General features: G+C 37.1%; 1 protein-coding gene and 1 long non-coding RNA gene across 2 annotated transcripts; both read right to left on the bottom strand.

The window, feature by feature from the left end:
• Positions 1–3170: 3170 nt before the first annotated feature.
• LOC110871101 lies at positions 3171–4954 on the bottom strand. Its single transcript, XR_002553478.2, has 3 exons — positions 4747–4954; positions 4218–4595; positions 3171–3460 (listed from the first exon to the last, which is right to left on the bottom strand). It is a non-coding gene; the product is annotated as an uncharacterized LOC110871101 (long non-coding RNA).
• An 11800-nt stretch (positions 4955–16754) lies between these two features.
• On the bottom strand, positions 16755–18899 carry LOC110872846 (cytochrome P450 CYP736A12). The gene is made up of 2 exons (XM_022121727.2): positions 18145–18899; positions 16755–17707 (listed from the first exon to the last, which is right to left on the bottom strand). Exons 1-2 carry the CDS (start codon positions 18820–18822, stop codon positions 16877–16879), a joined length of 1509 nt encoding a protein of 502 aa, XP_021977419.1. The 5' UTR covers positions 18823–18899; the 3' UTR covers positions 16755–16876.
• Between the last annotated feature and the right edge of the window lie 1550 nt (positions 18900–20449).

The raw sequence follows: 20449 nt of genomic DNA, 5'->3' as shown, positions 1-20449 counted from the left end.
AAAATGCTCCCCCTCGCGCCACGCGAAAGAGATATGTGTACCCGTCGCGTGGCGCGACGGGTCTACTTTCTAGCCTAGGTTGTTTCGTGTCCTACATAGCTTTGCTGAGTAAATGTACGAACAATTTTCAATTCTACAGCAAAATTAGAAGATAAATATCCACTAGGGTTTAACCCCCCTGAGTTTTAGGGGCCCTGATCCTGATTCCGATTGTTTCGAAAATTTTAGGGTTTATGCGGAATTACTTGGGTTTCTCAATTAGGGTTTCCTTAATAGATAATTAACACACTAATTATTAATTTTAGTGAGAGTTGTTACATAAGGGCAAGTGAGTAATCCATCTTTTCATGTGAGTTTATCACATAAGCACGTAACATGTCCATACAGTCTGCATCGTTCAGTAGCTCAATCCATCTTCGTTAATATTTAAGTTCTTACGATCAACGGTGTGCTGCAACCCTTGCGATTAGTAAAGGTCGTGCAGCGCTTTCTTACAGGTAATGACGTCATGTTTGTGGCGCGCAATTACTGTATCTAGATCAAGGTTTCTTCTCATGATCCTTTAATCAACGTGACGCGTATGCAATGTCGTGGTCTCGTTGCATCGACGCGCAATCGAGACTTTGTCGAGAAGCGTCACATAATTGCAATTCTAACTCCTTAGCTCTTGATTGCAGGGTTGGCATGAATCTCGTTCTCATCCACCATGTATCCTAAAGTTCTTACCTTACGAATTTGAAATCCGTTTTTCGATATCTTAGCACATAGTTGTTCTTTCTCTAATAGTCGCAAGATAAATTGCAGATGTTGCTAATGACCTTCCTTGGTCGTTGGGCACATAAGAATGTAGCCAATAAATATAATCATGATCTATCCAGGTACGGCTTACACACCTGATTCATGAGGTCGATGAATACTATCGATGCATGTGTTAAGCCAAATGGTATGACAAGGAACTCGTAATGCTTGAAGCGAGTCCTAAAGGTCGTTTTCGGGATATTTCCTTCTTGTATTCACAGTTGAGGACACCCTGTCCTCAAGTCGATCTTTGAGTGGTAACTAGGACCTTACGATTTGTCTGTTCATGTCATCAATCCTTGGTAAAGGATACCAATCCTTGATATCCAATTCTCTGGAATTTATGCAAAGTGGAAACTGTCAACTTTCTCCTTGTGTCCTTAACTAAGGATGTCATGTCCTTAATTCCCTCTGTTTAGTAGCTCTTGCAATTACATCGGAGGCTCATGCTTCGCGGACGAAGCTAGTCGGAATGGCGTCATTCGGTACTGGTGCCGCTCCTGGCACGAGGGTTATCCTAAACTCCTCTTGTCGTTGGGGGGGGCATTCCTGGCAAGTCCTCAGGAAAGGCTTCTGGAACTTCTTCCATCACAGGGATGTTCTCAGGCTCTGGCTCCTTGGTCTTCTTATTGGCAACATGAGCTAGAAAGGCTATGCAGTCTTCTCGGAGGCGGTTCTGTGTCTCTTCGACCAATGAGAGATGTCGCAGACCCACGGTCTTATGGGGCCTAATACCCTTGCACTTATCGCAAGAAGGTTGTGTACTTTAAGTGTTTCATCATTCGCAAGAGGGATGCTACTGATTTTCCTTATAACGAACGACTTCAGCTCTACACTTGGATATTCAATCCATGCTGACCATCATATCATGACTTCCCAAGTCAATGGTAACTGAAAGTTCCGGCCTTCTGAGTCCCAAAATATATTCCTTAATAGCTTCGTCTGCTTAAACTAGCCTTCTATATGTCCATTTCTAAAGAATACGGGACGTCTATTCTACTCGAAACTAGGCCAAGCAGTTTCTTAAGTTATATGAATACAAGGTTAAACTTGGTGCCAGTATTAATCAAAAATAGATGCATAAAGTTGGTTAATAGGGAACGTACCCGTAACCGCATCTGAATTCTGGCGTGCTTCACGAGCTCCGATCGTGAAGACCCTTCCTTGCTTGGTTCTTCCTAGGGCAATCTTTCCTAAAATGCCCTACTTCACCACACCTGTAGCACCCTGGAATTTTCCCATTATCTCTTCCGTCTGGATCCTTCGCCCAACAAGCATCCTTGCTGTGCCCTTCCTTTCCACACTTTCCACACCTAGGCCTCATACATCGACCTTCATGGTAAAAATTGCATTCCTCGCACCTCGGCTTAGTCCCCAAGTAAATTTTACCACCGGCCTTATTAGTGGCTCCATCAGCTTTCACTACAAGAAAACTGGGTTTTTAGTACGCGCAAAAGTGTCCTAAAATGCTATTTTATAGGACCTTTCATTTAATAGAACCAACGGTAAAAGCGTTTCATGTAAAGGGTCGTAATAAGTCCCGGAACTAAAAAACCGTCCTAACATCTCAAATAAGATTATGAAACCAATTTTATGGTCACGTAATATGACTTTGAACAACCAAAATAGTGTCCTAATAAAAACATATTAGGACACTTTTACGATGTTCTAACATTGCTTACATATACTTTTAATCTTTTGATACACTTACAAGCGTCCTTGGAAATTAATTGATAGGACCCTTATGATGTAACATTTTAGCTAATTTAGTACAAGGAAAAGGGTCCTAATATACCAAATAAGATTATGAAACCAATTTTATGGTCGCATAATATGTCTGTGGACAATTTAAATAGCGTCCTAATAAAAAACGTATTAGGACACTTTTACAATGTTCTAATATGTGATTACCTACTTTTAATCTTTTTATACACATACAAGCGTCCTTAAAAATTAATTTATAGGAACCTTATGATGTAACGTTATAGCTACTTTAACATCAAGAAAATGATCCAAATATCCAAAATAAGATTATAAAACCAATTTTATAGATAGACCATCAACATATAACATCCTAATAGTTATTGTATAACATCAACTAACTAATGAAAGAAATAAAACTTCATTATATTTCCAATAAGCATATTATATTTCAAATAAGCATATTATATTTCAAATAAGCATGTTCATAACAAAAACACTAACCATAACATAAATAAGTTATAACATTATCTAACATAAAATCTTAACATTTAACAAAAAAAAAATTAAAAGCAATTAAAGAAATAAGAAGCATAAAATCTTGAGTCATCATGCGTCCTCAATCCTCGTGAACTACCTACAAATAAATCATCCATATATAATCATTAAGTTCCATGATATTAAAATTATGTGTATCACAAGTTTAACAAATACATACCGAGATGAATGTATAGGACCATGCGATGGATGCACCAATACAATCTTGAATTGTAGAAAATAAACCATATGATCTTACCAAGTTTTCATCTTTTTTTATTGGTACTTTAACATTTACCTCACACCATTCTGATCCAATCTCTGTACCACCAACTATATCATTTGGGTCCAAGCTCTGGACCCTTCCTCTTGCTACAGTCTCGGTAGAGTTTAGAATGCTTTTGAGGAAAACTTCATCTCCGACCTAGATTTTAGTTTTCAACAAATATTTATTAAACTCTAGTCATAATAGTTCAAAAAATCATTTTAAAAAAAAATTTATAAAGTTTTACACTAGCAGGCTAACATTTTTATAGAAAAACTAAGGAAAATTGATTTTTAATAGTCCCACATTTACAATCTTGTAAATTATAATCCCACGTTTACTCTTGCTACATAATAATCCCACGTTTACAATCTTGTACACAATAATCCCACCTTTACTCTTGGTACATAATGCCTAATTCATATCATGATCAGTGCTTATAACTAGTAGACCTGGCAAACGGGTCAGGTCGGGTCATGGGTCAAAACGGGTCAATAATAAAAAAGGTTGTTTTGGTTCGGGTCGAAATGGGCCCGGTCAGAACGGGTTTCAGGTCAGGTCGGGTCATTTTTTTAGATATACTAAAATCTTACATTGATACATATTAGTACTAGGTTAAAACCCCGTGTATTACACGGGTTAAACAAATAAAAATATATAATTTATGTTTATTTCAAACACTAATCTAAACGAAATATAATAAAATGATGTCTGCATCGTTTCATTAAATAATGTTCATGCTATCATTGTTTCATTAAATAATGTTCAATTACAAGCATTGTTTTTTGAGAAAATCAGAACACTCGCATTTCTATCAAGACTTATGACTATACATTGTGTTAGATAAGCAATATATAGATGACGGGGTCAATTAATCTCAGACACCAGCAAAAAAAAGTAAGAATTTATTCGAAACCTTTAATGTGGTTAGATTCATCAACGGTGAGTATTCTCTTACTCATAAGAGTGTATCATGGCTAACAATTTCCTTGCACACCACCCCTTGGCCTTTATTCAAATTCAGCACCAGCTTCGATAAAAATCTCCCTATTATGACAAAAAATGCGCATTTTATTTTGTAACATGATTAAAATAGATGAACGAACATGTTATACCAAACAAAGTACAAGTGAATCAACAGCAAGTTCTTACCAACATGTAAACATATCTCCCGGATTCTCATGGTTATCTCTAACATGCTTAAACGAAAAGCTCATTCCATACCCAAAAAGGTTGCACACGAAAGGCTTGTCTTGAAAATAGGTAGTTTTATGTGTTGTCTTAGATTCGATCCCTATAATTTAATGAAGACTAAAGCTAAGAAAATGGATTTAAACCTACTTAGTGTAAATAATTGTAACTGTAATAAAAAGAATTAATAAAAAACTTGCAGATTTGCAAACATGTTTTAGATTGTTTTATAGTAAAAATAATATGTTTCTTACATTTGAGAATGTTAGGTTGCATCCATCAAAGCTGCATCACCAGGTAGGTCGAGCGCTGATGTGCCAACTTCAGAATCATCATATACACTGTCCATATTCTCATATAATCTTGTCAAACCAGCAATTTCTCCTACATGATTATGCTTTTTTCTAACTGCAACTTTAAGATTCTTATATATGTTATATATTTTCTTATTACAGCTTAAACCCAAAGTGTATCATAAACAGAGCATAAAACACGAAACCCTAGGTTTCCTAATCAATAAATTGTCCTATATTGAAGAATATAACTGAACAACAACATAAACACAATGAAACACTAATCACGGTTTAAAGAAAACAGATAAAGATTTCAAATAATTACAGATTTATATAACCATGATTCCATTCTCAGATTTCACATAAACATAGAAGCATTGAAATAATAATAATATACAAGTGTGAAGTTTCATAAACACGATTCGATAGCTGACTTGAGTGCCCATCTTTAGATTTGAGGACTTCCTTTTCTTGTTGCCTGATGACTCCACGTGAGTCTCTTTCTTGTTATCCTCAGATTCCGAAAATTTTCCCATGCGTAGAGCTTCTTCAGTAAGAGTGACACTCAAATCGATAGCCTCTGCGATGGTTGGGGGCTTTGAGGTAGTAACCATGCTCCTAATTTGAGGTGCAAGTCCCCAAATGAATTGCTCAATTCTCTTAAATTCCGGCTTGACTAAGTAGGGGACGACCCTAGACAAGTCGTGAAATTGCTGGACGTACTCAGAAATCTTCGGCCCGTCCATTTTCAAATTCCAGAACTCCACCTCAAGCTTCTGGATTTCAGCCCTAGAACAGTATTTCTTCTCCATCATTTCCTTGAGCTCGTCCCAGCTCAGTGCATAAGCAGCATCTGCACCAAGGGTCTGAACCTGAAGGTTCCACCAGGAGAGTGCGCCATCCAAAAACAACCCTGAGATAAAGGTAACACTCTGCTGGGGTGAACAGTTACTCATTCTTAGAACGGAGTCCGTCTTTTCTGCCCAACGAACAAATGCAACGGCACCTCCTGTGCCATCAAAATTCAATGGCTTGCAGTCCAGGAACTGTTTATAGGTGAAGCCAGTTGGAGGCTTATTTCGGGTAATGCCACCGCTGCGTTCAGAGTGGAGGGCTTCATGCTGCGCTATGGCTTGGGAAATGCGCTCATTGAGTTCGGCCTTAGTCAACGTAATGGTGTCTGTGTCACGTTTGGGCGGCATTTCCGTCTGTCAAAATGGTAGGGAGTAGGTTAGACAACATTCCATAATTGTCTACGGGGTACATATTACCTCAAGCAAACATGTAATCACCCAATATCACATGCATATATACTCAACAATGTACGAGTGAGGAAACAATTACTGATTTTTCATAATATGAAGGTAGTAGTGATTTTCCTCCTACGTTAGCTCTATTTGATCTTTAGCTTCACAAGACGGGTATACATTCCTAGGGATGGGGTTGTTCATGTAGGGGTGATAGAGAGTGTAACGTCACTGTATCTTTCCCGCGTGTTATCCATCTTCACTTGCTTAAATATCGGTTCTCAAACGTCTCGTTCACAAGTAGAAGTGTCAGACATGAAGTAGGCAAAGATGGGTTTCCTACTTTGTAAAGTGCTAAGGCAATGATCTAGGTGTTGTTCTACCAGATGAAGGTGTAAACACCTATAGATTATTTTTGGGGTGGTGATCATTAGCTCGACCCGCATAGTCCACCAGGATTTCCATGCACTACAAGTCGTTATTACATGGGCCCCCGTAATAATAAATTCTCTTGCACGGTCACCCCAACTTTCCCTCGTCCAAGCAGATGATCAACCAAAGAGGGGACACCACTGTCCTTATACCTCTGACACGGAAAGGACCATTGCGGTGCTCCACGCGCTAACACTCGTTATCGTTACGCGTGAATAGGCACGATGATTAAATGAAACAGGAACAAGGAGAATTCCCAGTAGTTGGAGGGGCACCTTCAAGATGAATACTTCATCTTCCTTGTCTGGTCATGTGTGTCGTCAATCTTGCTTCACAAAAGCCGCAGGGATCTCGTCCTGCTGATTAAGAAGTTGTTCAAGGTTGCCGCCTCTACCTCGCCGTCACCACCGTAGTCAGGCACCTTCACGATCGAGAGGGAAGAGCAGCCATCTCCTACGGAAGCAAGCTCAGAATCTTGTTTAGTAATCACTCTAGCCATGAGCTTTGCAATGAACGCGAGGTCGATAGCTTCATCGTGCGAGTAAGAACAATAATAGGATTCGTAGTCGAAGGTATCTTATTCACGTCAATAATTATTCCGTACACTTATTTGTATGTATATATCGATAAACAAATATGTTACATAGCATAAACAGGCAATTCGATGCATCATATCACATATAACTCTCGTTTATCCTTTGGGGGGTCATTTTGTCTTTGGCAAGTCTAACTCGTGTAGACTATGCCTTAGTTGGCACCTTATTTTGGGGTATTCCCTACTAATGTCCTTGCCTTGTCTCTTCTTTGAAAAATGTTTGACTCATGGATCTTGACGCTTACGTGAATGCAATGAAAAACCCTTTTTTTGTAAAAATGTTTTTGTGAGAGAGTTCTAGTGATTGTAGTCAAGACTCGAGAAGGAATCCTAGTTCACTACAATCGAGGCTCTAATACCAAACTGTCACACCCTGATTTTTGCGGAAGCGTATGATGTGTGACGGGTTTAATATCATTGCATTCAATCATAATAAACAACTACATGATCAAAACGTTGTTCATCCATTCATAAAATTTGAGTATTACAAATACCGGTTATTTAAGTTTTATAACACAACCTTCGACTAGGTTACAAACCAACAAAAGTGGATGACATCTAAACTTGAAGTCTACTTCTAGAAACAACACCTGTGCCCAAGATCCAACCTGTCACCTGAAATACATGTAATTTTGGAAAACATCAACAAAAGTTGAGCAAGTTCATGCGTTTTGTGTGAGTACTGGTAAACTTGAAAACCTTTGAGAGACTCCTTTGAAAACAGGTATGAAAAGCGTGTATGAACATACCAAATAAATGTTTTACAAGGACATTAAGGCATGTGAGGACATAGGGAGCACTCGTAATGAGTAGGCTTATACCCTTGTCGATTTTCCCTCGACTATGTCGATTTCCCTCGACTATGTCGATTTCCCTCCACTATGTCGATTTACCTCGACTATGTCGATTTCCCTCGACTGGGACACCGAAGCACTCAAGTGATCACATGAGGACCATGAGTGGGGCTCGGCCGTACCCGTTAGATCTAACCTTCATCCCTAATTAAGAATTAATGGCATTTCAATATTAAGTATATGCTCACATGATCTAATAATGCATTTCATAGGCATTTCATACCGTTTAAGCATTCGTAACATGTATTCCACCCCCGAGAGTTATAAAACCAAAAACAGTTAAGAGAAAAGGGGAGCATAAACTCACTGGTTTGTGTCTTCGGTACTCGTAACTCAAATCTCCTTAGCAAACACGACTCCCTACAATGTACTAGGGTCTATTAGACGAACGGGTTGTGCCTTGACTTAGTATTTACGTTTTTTAGTTACGTTTCTTTTATGTCTCCGGTATTATTCCAAGTTATAATTCCTTGTTAAAATAATAAATATTTTAACTTTAAATTATGTTTTATTTTGGAATAATTGTAAAACAATATTTTTGTATCAATACATCTCAAGTATTTATTTTAGTATTTCCTTCCCAAGGATGGGGGTATCTCATACATGTATCTTTGTATTCTTGTATTTGTAATCCCAAAATAGTATATTTTCAAGTCCTACTTTAGAAAATATATATTACTTATTTTGTCCAAAAATAATGTATTTCAATAAAATATATATTTTCCCAAAAATCATATATCTTCTAAATATTCTAAGAAAATATATTTTTACTTCCAAAAATAATATATTTTCTCTTTGTCGAAAATATGATATACTTTGTAATAATAACGAAAATCACATTTTCATTTCTTGTGTCCAAAATAATATTTACCAAAAATATATTTATGGCGGTAATTTCCGGAATATTTTGTAAGTTATGTTCTTGCGTTCAATTTCACAATATTAAGTGTGTAACTTATATATTTATTCCTTGTGATTTTTGGTATTATTTTGGATTGTAAATTCTTGGTATTTTGTTAAGTTATATTACTTTAATTCCTAAAATAACATAACTATTACACCAAGTATACAAATAATCACACAATATGTCCTTAATGTAAATATATATTCTAAATACATATTTACCCATTTTTATTTATAAAACCCAACCTCCGATACTTGTATTTTTGTAACCAAAATCTATGGCAAAGTTTATATTGAAAGCCATAGTTAAAACTCACTTGTAAATACTTGTTTAGAAAATATTTTTCTAAGTGTTTATATTTTTAGAAAATTTCACCATAGTTTCCCCTAAAAATGGAGGTGTCCATGCTTTTTAAGCATATCCTTTTCTTTTCAAAAATCATCATAAGCAATCAACAATCAACCTTAAACAACTTTCACTTATCAAGTGCCAAAATATTGCATTTTACATAATAGTCATGAACTTGAGTTTTCATAAAAACTTGTAGTAACTTGGTAGTATGTTTAGTAGACTTAGTTACCCTTTAAAGTGTGTTTATTTCTTTAAAAATCTCAGTGTTGAAAGATTTGAGTGTTTACAACTTGTTAGATGATTTTTCCAAAAATCATTCTTTTGAATTTTTCTTGTAAACAAAGTGTTCTTATACTTGTTTTATCACCAAAAATAGTGTTTATTTAAGTAAGAACCAAGATCTTCTAAAAATCACATTTTGAACTTGGTTCTATTGGAAAACAATTCATAAATCTTAGATCCATAATATTACTAACTCACTTTGTTTATTATTTTTCAAGAAATCACTTTATTCTTTAAGTTCATGCTTAACACATGAGGATGATCATCTTGTTTTATCACATAACCATCCTCTTCCTTGCTAGATCATATGTTTAATCACAATCTAGCAAGCTCCTTATGATGATCAACATCATAATCTCAAGTAAATAACAAGCAAGTATCATTCATACACTAAACAACATAGTTTCATCATATAACAAGCTTTTGTTAGAGATTTATGATTAGGTTCTTTAGTGTTCATCATGTTCATCAATGTATAACATCTTTTAACCAATCAAAATTAGAAGTAACAAAGGGTTACAAGGGCCTTACTACTAGCACAAGGCTAGAGATGAACAAGAGAAGTAATGAGGTGGTTAATAGCACTTGCATGAGGTCCTTCAACTTCCGATGCTTCCACACTTCCTAACTTAGCTCCTTGCACCTCTAGATCACCTTGGTTTGTATGAGAACTGGTTGAAAATGGTGGTGTTGTGGTTGGGCCGTAGGTTAGAGATGGGAGGGGAGGGAGTTGTGTTGTGAAATGGTAAAGTGATGGTGATGGAGTGAATGTCTCATGGGTTTAAGTAAAGGTTTCCAACAAACAAATACCCATTGGTCTGTATGTCTCAAAAGTACATAACATATCTCTTAACATATCAATTGAGATCTTGGAAGATTAGGAAAATCTTGTGAGATTATGAAGATCAAGGTGTGGGGCCACACCCTTTATGTCATAAATCATGAGGGGGGGGGGGTAAGTGTAAGTTTAAATGGTAAGTTAAATAAATAAGTTAGATTTCAAGTATATTAGTTAGGTGTTTATGTGTATGATGTGTTTATAGTGTTTTGGGGTGTTCGGGGATCATAACTAGCTCAGAAACATTAAAACAATACTTCTAGTATACTTTTGGTGTTTCGGGTAATGTCCGGTTGTTCGGTTAGATACCGGTTCGTTAAAGGGTCAAACTATTCCGTTTAGTGTTCTTTATGTACCCCTTTGTGACACTTTTAATTCCCGACACTTAGGAAAGCATTCAGGACCATTTAGTCATATTTTTGCATGTAATAAACTTGTTAAAATGTCGAATTTACTGATTTATGCAGAATTCTGCACTTTGGGTGAGTTTTAGGCACTTCCCAGCACTTAAACTATCACTTAGGGATGCAGTTTTGGGGTCCCTACTTCCCTACACACTATACTAGTGTAGTACTTAGTCTCTGGGCCTCAAAACACTGTTTGTTTATGTATTGAACTCCCGTCAGTATTTCTAGTTTGTCTGATAATGGTGCCAATTCTGTTATGTGCATTATTGGAATTATATCGTGTTGCATGAAGTAATGATAAAAGTCTTGCAAAATGAAATGCCATTGTATGTATATAACAGTAATCAGAAATTCATTTGTCTTGTAAACTAGATCATGCACAGTTATTAAAGCATAGATTACTGTTCAATTAGTGTACGGAATGTACAGAAAAGTGACAGTTGTCACAGTTGGGGATGAATGAAAAATATTTGGAGAAGGGTTGGATTTAATGAAGTTGCAGGTGGTGGTTATGGTGGAGGTAGGTAGTGATATGGTGGTTAAAGGTGGTGAAGGGATGAAGAAGAGGTGAGGGTGAGGGTGAGGGTGGAGCCTACAAAGTTTTTTTATATTAATTTGTTTTTATTATTTAGGTGGGGGCCCACTTAAGTTCGGTTTTATTATTTGGTTTTTAATTTTTATTTTTAACATAGAGGGTACGATGTTTGAGAATCAATTACATCACATATGACACGATGTAATGGAAGAGTGGTCGTATGTTCCTTGACATGATAGAGAGGTTTAAAAATCTCGGATATTGCACAGGTGATCATCGGAGTGGCAGTATAGGTATAAAGATCGTGTCAGATGGCAAGTTTGGAAATAATGATGGGGTGGTCGAAGTGGTCGAAGATGAAGATATTGGGTCAGAACTATGTAGATTCGGGTTTAATGGTCCTGGGCCAAGTTGTAAAGTGGGTATAGCTGGAGGTGAATTTGGGTCGTGGGTTGTGGGGTTGTGACAGTGGGCCAATCGGTTGAGTTGGGCTGAAAGATGGAGGTGATTGAGGGCTTGCGCTGGGAGGCGGTAAGTTGTGAGGAGTGGGGTTATTAGTGGGTATGAGATTTGGGCTGGGTATTTGGTTCATAGATAGGTTTGGATGTAGAGTTTTAATAGGTACAACTAGTAATATGACCCGCGCGCGTTGCGGCACGGTACTTCACAAATATCAAACGGATTAGTCCAAGCGTTATGTGATGTGTTAACCATATGAAAACGCACGTTTTGACGTATCATATTGAACTCAATGTATCCTATAGTTGCATTGCAATTGGATCAAAACGTAACATAAACAAATTTATATCGTGCAATAATAACGTATTATACGCGACTCGATTTATATCGTCAATCCAAAAACTCTGGAGGGGGTCAAAGTGGCATTTAGAAAGTTCATAAAAAATTAAGTGGTTAAAAATTGCATTTCCTAAACTTAAGGGTTTAGAAAGGGTAAAAATAAAATTTGATAAAGTTTTAGGATTAGAAGAAAACTATAACAAAGTTGGGGCTGTAAAGGAAACTACCACAAAGTTGGGGTGTCAAAAGCAAACTATATGTAAAATGGAGTAGTAGTTTAGGGACTAAATTTCCATTTTATGAAACTTTAAAGGTACCAAAGTTAAGGGGCTAAAATTGCAATATCGTATAAGTATGGGGGAGGGAGGCAAAGTCGGTGGGGTTTCCACCGACTTTAAATTCTAAGATATAGCTAGTAATTAGACCCGCGCGCGTCGCGGCGCAGGAACATTGCAAAATACCGAACACACGTGTATCAACGGAAAAGCTGACACGTGTAATCAAAAGACATTTTCATATCAAGGGCATAAATTCTACCCCTAGCGCGTGACAGTGGGGTCGAAATGTAGAACTGGAAGCGAACATAAAATAAGCCACAAAAACGTTTTATATTTAACCTGGCTTGTTTCCCTAAACATTTTACACCTAAGCGTAGACCAACTCAAATTTATACGGACGCATAAATTGCAATTTGCATAATACAACCCGCAGGCGATGCGCCGTGAGCACTTTACAAACATTGAATGAATTGATCCAAGTGTTATGTCATGCGCAAACCATATGAAAGTGCTTGTCTCGATGTACTCAATTCAACTCAATGTACTGTTGAATCAAAGCGTAAAGTAATTCGAATTTAGACAAAATAGTTCTTTAAAAAAGAATTTAGCGAAAGGAATTCATTTAAGAATACAATAGGTTAAAAAGGTATATTATGTATGGTAAAGGAGTAAAGTTGAAACATTAGAAATTTTAGATATTAAACCTTGAAGGTAGCAAAGCCAATCGACTAATATTGTAATGCGATGGAAATTTGGGCTGGAAAGTCAAGGACTAAAAACGCAATTTAGAAAAAGCAAAAGCAAGGGACCAAAAAAGAAATTTTATCAAAATATGGGAGGAAAAAAAAAGCAATGTCTTTATTTATATGAATAAATTATATTTGAACGTCAAAGTGCATGTGTATAGTTATTGCTTTCAAAGTATAAAAAAGCCAAAAGCCCAAAAGTAGAAGAGTTGTCGGTGGCTATGCCACCGACTTTCTGTTTTAAGATTTAGTAGAATAGAATAGGCATTGTGGTTTTATTTTTGTGATGTAAAGGTGAGGTAGGAACATTGGTTAATTGATTTAAGGGAGTATTGGTAGTCAAGGGTTCCGATGCAATGTCAAGAAAGGTTGACACTTCAAGATCATTAATATTTGAAGCATTTGTTGTGTGATATAGAGGAAAATGAGACTCGTCAAAGCGAGTGTGGCGGGTAATGTAAACGCGAGAGGTGCACGGGTCAAACACCTATACCCTTTGTATTTTGAAGAGTAGCCAATAAAAATGCAAGGTATACTTCTTAGCGACATTTTATTAGGAACATAATCACGAAGAAATGGAAAAACCCGACGACCAAAGGACTGAAATGTGGAATAATTCGGTTTTTGATAGTATAAACGGTTTATTATAAAAACGACAGTTGAAAAGGCATCAACCCAATAGTACGCGGGTAATTTAGTATGAAATAACATTGCCAAACTCGTTTCAACAATGGCCTATGTTTGCGTTCAACCATTTTCTTGTGGAGTATACGGGCACAACAACCGATGAAACGTGCCATTTTGTTCAAACAATTTGCGGACACGATGATTAGTAAATTCAATGACGCCATCCCTTTGAAATATTTTTATCTTTGATGAAAATTGGGTTCACACAAACGGTAAAAAAATGGATAGAGCCTCAAAAAAACGAATTTTGCCCGCAAAGGGTATAACCAAGTAAAGTGCGAATAATCATCAATAAATGCCACATAGTATAGTGAGGCAGATGTAGAAAGGACGCACGATGGTAGCATTGAGAGGCATAATGTCCAGACTTTCCACACAATTGACAAGCCGTTGGCAGAAACGGACGAGGCATACCTCCATGAGTTGACATGTTTCCACGAAAAAAGGAGCACGAAGTGGTCCGTAGTAGCTGATCTGGGCCAAAAAGGAGGGCGGCCAATCCGCTTGCCGAAGTTATTGGGCCTTGGGGACTTGGCCATGAATGCGACAGTGAAAAGTGAAAACATTGGGCACAGGAGGTTCATTCCTCAAATTTTTGACAAATAACTCATGGCTTTCGGCGCTAGCCACGGGATCAACAAAGCTGGGAATAGGGTGAACTGATCGAACATTGGTGGAAGAATTCTCAAATGCAATTCCAGGACCACATAAGAACCAGTGGAGTTGGTCCATTGAATCTACGGGGTGACCAATATCATCAAGCTTATCACAAATCGCCTTAAAAGCACGACGATATTCGGCAACAGTTCGGTCTCCCTTCTTTAGTTCTCGAAGATTATCTCTTGAATTTTGAACCCGCTCAATAGACATGTTACAAAAGGCCGCTTTGAGAGCGACCCAAATATCTCGGGCAGAAGATAAACCAATAGTAACTGATAACCCTTCTCTAGTCAACGAGGTATTGAGACTAATGATCGCTTGTTGTTCTTCTTGGTTAGAAAAGAAGGAATAACAAGGCTTGAGGAAAGACCGAAGAGAAAGGAAAGCGATCGGATTAGAATATGAAACGTAGGAAGGAGAAGATATCAAGTGAGGAAGATGAAGAATAGGAAACTCAACCACCAAAGGGTTTGGCTGATACCATGATTGAATGTTAAAGATCTTTTCTTGTTTGATTTAGCAGAGAGATACAAATACATATATATAGGCATAGATGTTACACTTTGGACACCTCAAGAATACAAAACTAGACAACACAAGTGTAAACTTTATATTATCTAACAAGTTTTTTTCAAGGGTCCATGGTGTTATTGGAAGGATGTCCTTGCAACTAACCACCAATTCACATTTAAGCGTTTCCATGTAAATACATATTTAACACTTATTAGTGTATATGCATATTTAACTTTATATTATTAAGGTTAACTAAGTGCATATATGTGTGGGGAATTATTGGTGCCGTCCAAGCATGGAGGACACTGTCTACTCGACATAGAAGGAATGTCATGGCCCATTAATACAATGCACTATGGATAGACGCAATTGTGCTGACATTGAAAAAAACATAAAGATTGACAAGATTGTGATGCCAATAAAGACTTCAACATCATGCCATTCATACCATCCATTGTGGATGATATCACTTTAATTTTAGTTTCATAAACATAGTTTTCATACGTAAGTATTTGTTTTTGTGAAATGTGTGGACACTGACTAATAGAAAGCGAAGGAAAAGTTTTTATAAGTTTTTCTAGAATTAATTGTGTCTAACATTTGTATTTGCTTAACAACTAGAAACATCTAAGCCTTTCATTGTATATTAGGGAGAAAGGACGTGTTCCAATAGAGAGTGGCAGACCCAGGAATTTTTTCCTGGGGTGCGGAAAAAAATTAAAGATTTTAGGCCTCTAGTTATATAAAAAAATCCGGTTCATAGTGGGTCGGATCGGGTTGGGTCATGTAAAAACCAGTAAGCATAAACAAACAAAGTTTTGCGGGCCAGATCAGATCAGGTTGGGTCAATTTCAGTTTTCAAACAATTAACCCCTATTTTTTAACTTCTATCACATTAACAAACAAAGTTTCAAGTAAAACAGAAAACAAAATAAAAAACCTTCATAAGTAAGTAAATTAACAACAAAAAAACCATCAAAGTTCAAATGCTACCTACTTCTATCTCTCCTAATCATTAAATAAAACAACAAAAAAAAAAACTTATCTAAGACATAACTTGGTCTTTAACTAGAAGAATCCGACAAAAAAAAGTGGTCCAACCCTTTTCCTCCTGAGAAATCACGTCGTAACTTCTCTAGCATGGTTCTTATCACATATAAATTTGCTCCGTAAGTTTATAAAACAACACTAAACACTTAAACAAAATAAACAATCATGTTCAACCAATACCATAGTCCATAATTTTCAATTTTAATCTTTAAACATTCAAGCCTTAGTTTCAAATGTATCATTTAAACAAATAAAGCTTAAAATAAAACAACAAAATCATTAAATACAAGTCTAAACAACTAAAAAAACATCACAAAAAGATCAAACCCTTATATATCTATATTTTCTCCTAATCACCACATAAAACAACAAAAAACAATCAATAAAAAAAGGATAAATCTTTGGGTTGGGTTAGGTTTGAGCTTGGCTAGTTGGGTTAATAAAATTAGATTGTAGATTGGGTTAAGTAAAGTGAATAAGTGGCTAAAAATAATTATACAAATTGTGTTATATACTTATATATTCTTAATAATCAGTGTTTAAATTTTTTTATAAATTCATAATATTTTTTTCTAAAGAGGGCGGTTTAAAATTTCAAGAGGTGCGGTTGAAAAAATCCAAGGGATGCTGTTGGGATTTTGGACAAAAATTAGCACTAAAAACCTTTTTTTTCAAATGGTGCGGCCGCCCACCCACCATCATGGGTAGGTCCGCCCCTGCCAATAGAGATTTTCTATTAAGGACAGTTTGTGTAGAATAAATAATAATTTAGCAAAGATGATATCATGATCGTTACGGGAAGGTTATAACAACCATTTTTATTTCAAAACAGAAAAAGTTTCATAGCAATACAAATACGAACATATTATTTTTAGGCATTTTTTTGTGAAGCTTAACATTTTACACCATGATACTTAGACGAGGTATGTCGGAATAGCTAATAAGGGCTTCTCTCTTGGGGTAGTTAATCCAAATTTTTCTTTCATGTCCAAGTCAGTTGGTGACATGCCATTTGGTAGCTCCCAATCAAACCAATGAACCATGTTGGAAACCACCAAGCCAATATTTAGTAATCCTAGATTCATTCCAGGACATCCTCTTCTTCCGATGCCAAATTGTATAAGCTTAAAATCGTGTCCCCGAAAATCAATTTCGTTGTCAAGAAACCTCTCGGGAAGAAACTCATCCCAATTGTCGGACCAAACTTTCGGGTCACGTCCAAATGCCCAATAATTTACAAGAACTCGTGTTTTCTTTGGTATAGTGTAACCATTGATCGCGATGTCCTCCATAGATTGATGAGGAACCAAGAGTGGAGCTACCGGATAAAGCCGAAAAGTTTCCTTAACTACCATGTGTAGGTATCTTAACCTTGTCAAATCAGATTCTTCAACCATCACTTTATCTCCAACCATAGTTTTCAACTCTTTTTGTAGCTCCTTCATTACTCTAGGATGTTTAATAAGAACAGATAGAATCCATTCAATGGATGTTTTGGCAGTGTCAATGGCACCGGCTACCATATCTAGTAATATGGCTTTCATGTTTGATCTATCAATTGTATAGGATAGATTATCATGGGTGTATGAATACTCTTGTTTTAGTGATAGCAATATGTCGATGAAGTCCATTTGATCACGGTTTGGAGACTCGGATGCTTGATTGCGCTTTTCATGTTCATCTATCAAAATCTCAAACATTTCATCAAGCTCCTTACTTAATGACTTAAAGCGTTTAGTCAAACCCTAAACATTTGCATCAAATAGTGGTGTTAAATTGGTCAAACACATAAACCCAAACATAACACGCTTATCTAACGGTTGACATGAACACAATCTGTTTATTCCATAGTATATTTCATATGGTACTCTAAAACTAAAAGTTTATATCAAATAATATAAATGTATCAACACAATTATGTCTAAACCATAAAACCTTTTTATAATTCTTATTTATGTTTTATCCTTATATTTTTGGCACAAAATAAACTATCAGTATAGCATGTTTTTTTAGTTTTATTTAAATAAACGGATTTAAGTGGTTAACTACATGTGCTTGTGGGTCAACCCGAAACTCTCAAAATAGTGGGTTAGATCATTAAATTCAAACCTACAAATTTCATGTTTGGTTGAATCATATCGTCTCATTCACAAACAAGATTATGTTAGGTGCTTGAAATTACCTGAAGATCAAACGGAGCCAACATAGGTACATAATCAGCTAAATTGAATATACCCGTTGCTTCCATGCTCTTATCAATAACAGTCTTGAAAACAAACCTCTCATCTTTTTTCTTGCCAAACAACATCCTACACACCATCCCTTCGATCACCCAACTTACTGTCTCACTCAAGTTCACCACCTTACGCGCCTTTGCCGCAGCTTTCATCTCCTCCACCATCAGCCCAATCTCCTCTCTTCTCATCCCAGCAAAACCATTAACTTTTGTAGCACTCAGCAACTCCACGGTGCAAAACTTTCTTACACTCCGCCAATACGGTCCGTATTCTGAAAAAGTCATGCCCTTGTTGTCATAAGATAGATACTTTGCAGCTTGGATTTGAGGACGAGAAGCAAAGACGATGTCATGGGTCCCCAGGAACAGTTTAGCGGCATCCGGTGACGAGACTATCACAAACTGAACCGAGCCAAGACGGACCGACATGATGGGACCGTACTTTTGGGATAGCTTATGTAGGGAACGGTGTGGGAGGCTTCCTAATAAGTGGAGGCTTCCGATGACTGGTAACGGAACCGGGCCAGGTGGTAGGTTTTTGTGGCGAAGATGGGTGGACCACCAACGCCAGAAAAAGATACCGGTGAGTACTAGAAGGATCACTGCAACTGTAGTAGGATACATAGTAGTGTTTTAGTAACTAATTGACCTGATACACATTTTGTAATATCTTAATTGCTATTTGTAAGCAACATTTTCTTGATATCTCCGTAACATATTATTAACGAAACCCACCTTTGTTTCTATCACATGTCTTTTCTTGTGACCTACATATTATTATATTATTACATGTGTTTTCTTTTGACCAACATATTTAATAAGAAAATTAATTGCCAATTATTATATTATTACATGTCTTTTCTTGTGACCAACATATTTAATAAGAAAATTAATTGCCAATCAGGTAATGGAAGAGTGGTTGGAGAAAACTTAGTGTTCCTTGTGACTCATGTTCGACTCTTACTCTCACCATTATTTTCTGCGGCATCCAGGTGAAAGCCGAATACGGGTGTCCCTGGTTCGTCTTGGATGGGAGACGAGGTTTTACCTGATTATTCCAATGTCGTGCCTTCGGGCAGGTGCAGGTCGGGTTTTCACGCATCTCGGAGAGCCAAGGGGCTAGCGGCGGTCGAGTGTAGGTCCACCCGGAGGATCGAGTAACCTCTATTCCCAGTTTTCCAACAAACCCGAGAGTGCGGAATCCAAACAGGTAAGTTAAACCAAGTTACGAACACGCAAGACACAAACATTTAACGATTAACACTCCATTGTATTAATGCGTATGAAACGGTTACAAATCAATGTTTACAAGATGCTCTCATAAACTCTCAGTGTGTGTGTGTTTACAGTGTTCACTCCGAAATCTATTCAGACTTCCCTTCCTTGTTTCTGTCTGTTTGTGGTGTATATATAGTAACACAGTGACGAAAACCAGTGGCTCACGAAAACACATGGACGAAATCAAGGTCCAGACGAAATCACTCCTGATTTCGTCCCATTTGGTTTTCACCAAAAAGGGTTTTCACCACCAAAGGGATTTCGCCTAAACAGTGTCTTCATCACATGGGATTTCGTCACTTTGTTGGGCTTGGGCCTTGACTTCAATGTTGGGCTTCAGGGACTTCATCACATGTATGTTGGGCTCAACTGATTTCACAACTTGGGCTTTGACATGATGAACCAATACGACAAACAGACAAACACTTAACACTATAAACTAGTTTAATATGCAAACTGCACACACGCAGTTGCATTTACATCATTCGATACAAAGTAGATCGCATACCGAGTCAAGACAGGAGGATGTCTTGACTACGGCCTTCACTTCGTAGCCGAGTCGAACCGATCCGAGCCGTATCCACATAATATGTATCAACAAACTCCCCCTGGATGCTGCTTGCGAGGTTCGTAATCTCGTTCTCCATCTCTTGATGGTTCATTCATTCTCGGAAAGGATCTTCAAAGACTTCACGTGTTGTAAGTAGACAGTGTATTAACAAACTCCCGTTTTCATTTAGGAAGTTTATCAATAAACTCCCCCTTGGATTATGCTTGTGAATCTTTTGATCTTCAATGTTTCAGACCCTTGTGGTGTTGGTGAATGATCAGCGGCAACTCGATCATCTTTATCATTTGAGTGCCTTCACGTCGTGTCTTCATTCCGAAGCTTATCATCGAACACGTTCTCTTTGCCTTTAGAATCTGCACATTCAAGAAAGCTAAACGCGTAATGAGAACAACTACTTGAAGT

This window comes from Helianthus annuus, chromosome 8 (assembly GCF_002127325.2).
Source record: "Helianthus annuus cultivar XRQ/B chromosome 8, HanXRQr2.0-SUNRISE, whole genome shotgun sequence".
In the NCBI taxonomy this organism is placed as follows: Eukaryota; Viridiplantae; Streptophyta; class Magnoliopsida; order Asterales; family Asteraceae; genus Helianthus; species Helianthus annuus.
Note: the sequence above shows the minus strand (reverse complement) of the source record. Positions and strands in the feature narration are given on the sequence as shown.

Bases quoted from the DNA above. Each gene is read 5' to 3' on its own strand.
- LOC110872846 (XM_022121727.2), bottom strand. From the start codon at position 18,822: ATGTATCCTACTACAGTTGCAGTGATCCTTCTAGTACTCACCGGTATC. The intron at 17,708-18,144 runs GTAATTTCAAGC...GCAAATGTTTAG, and splicing joins TGGCTCCGTTTGATCTTCAG to GGTTTGACTAAACGCTTTAA.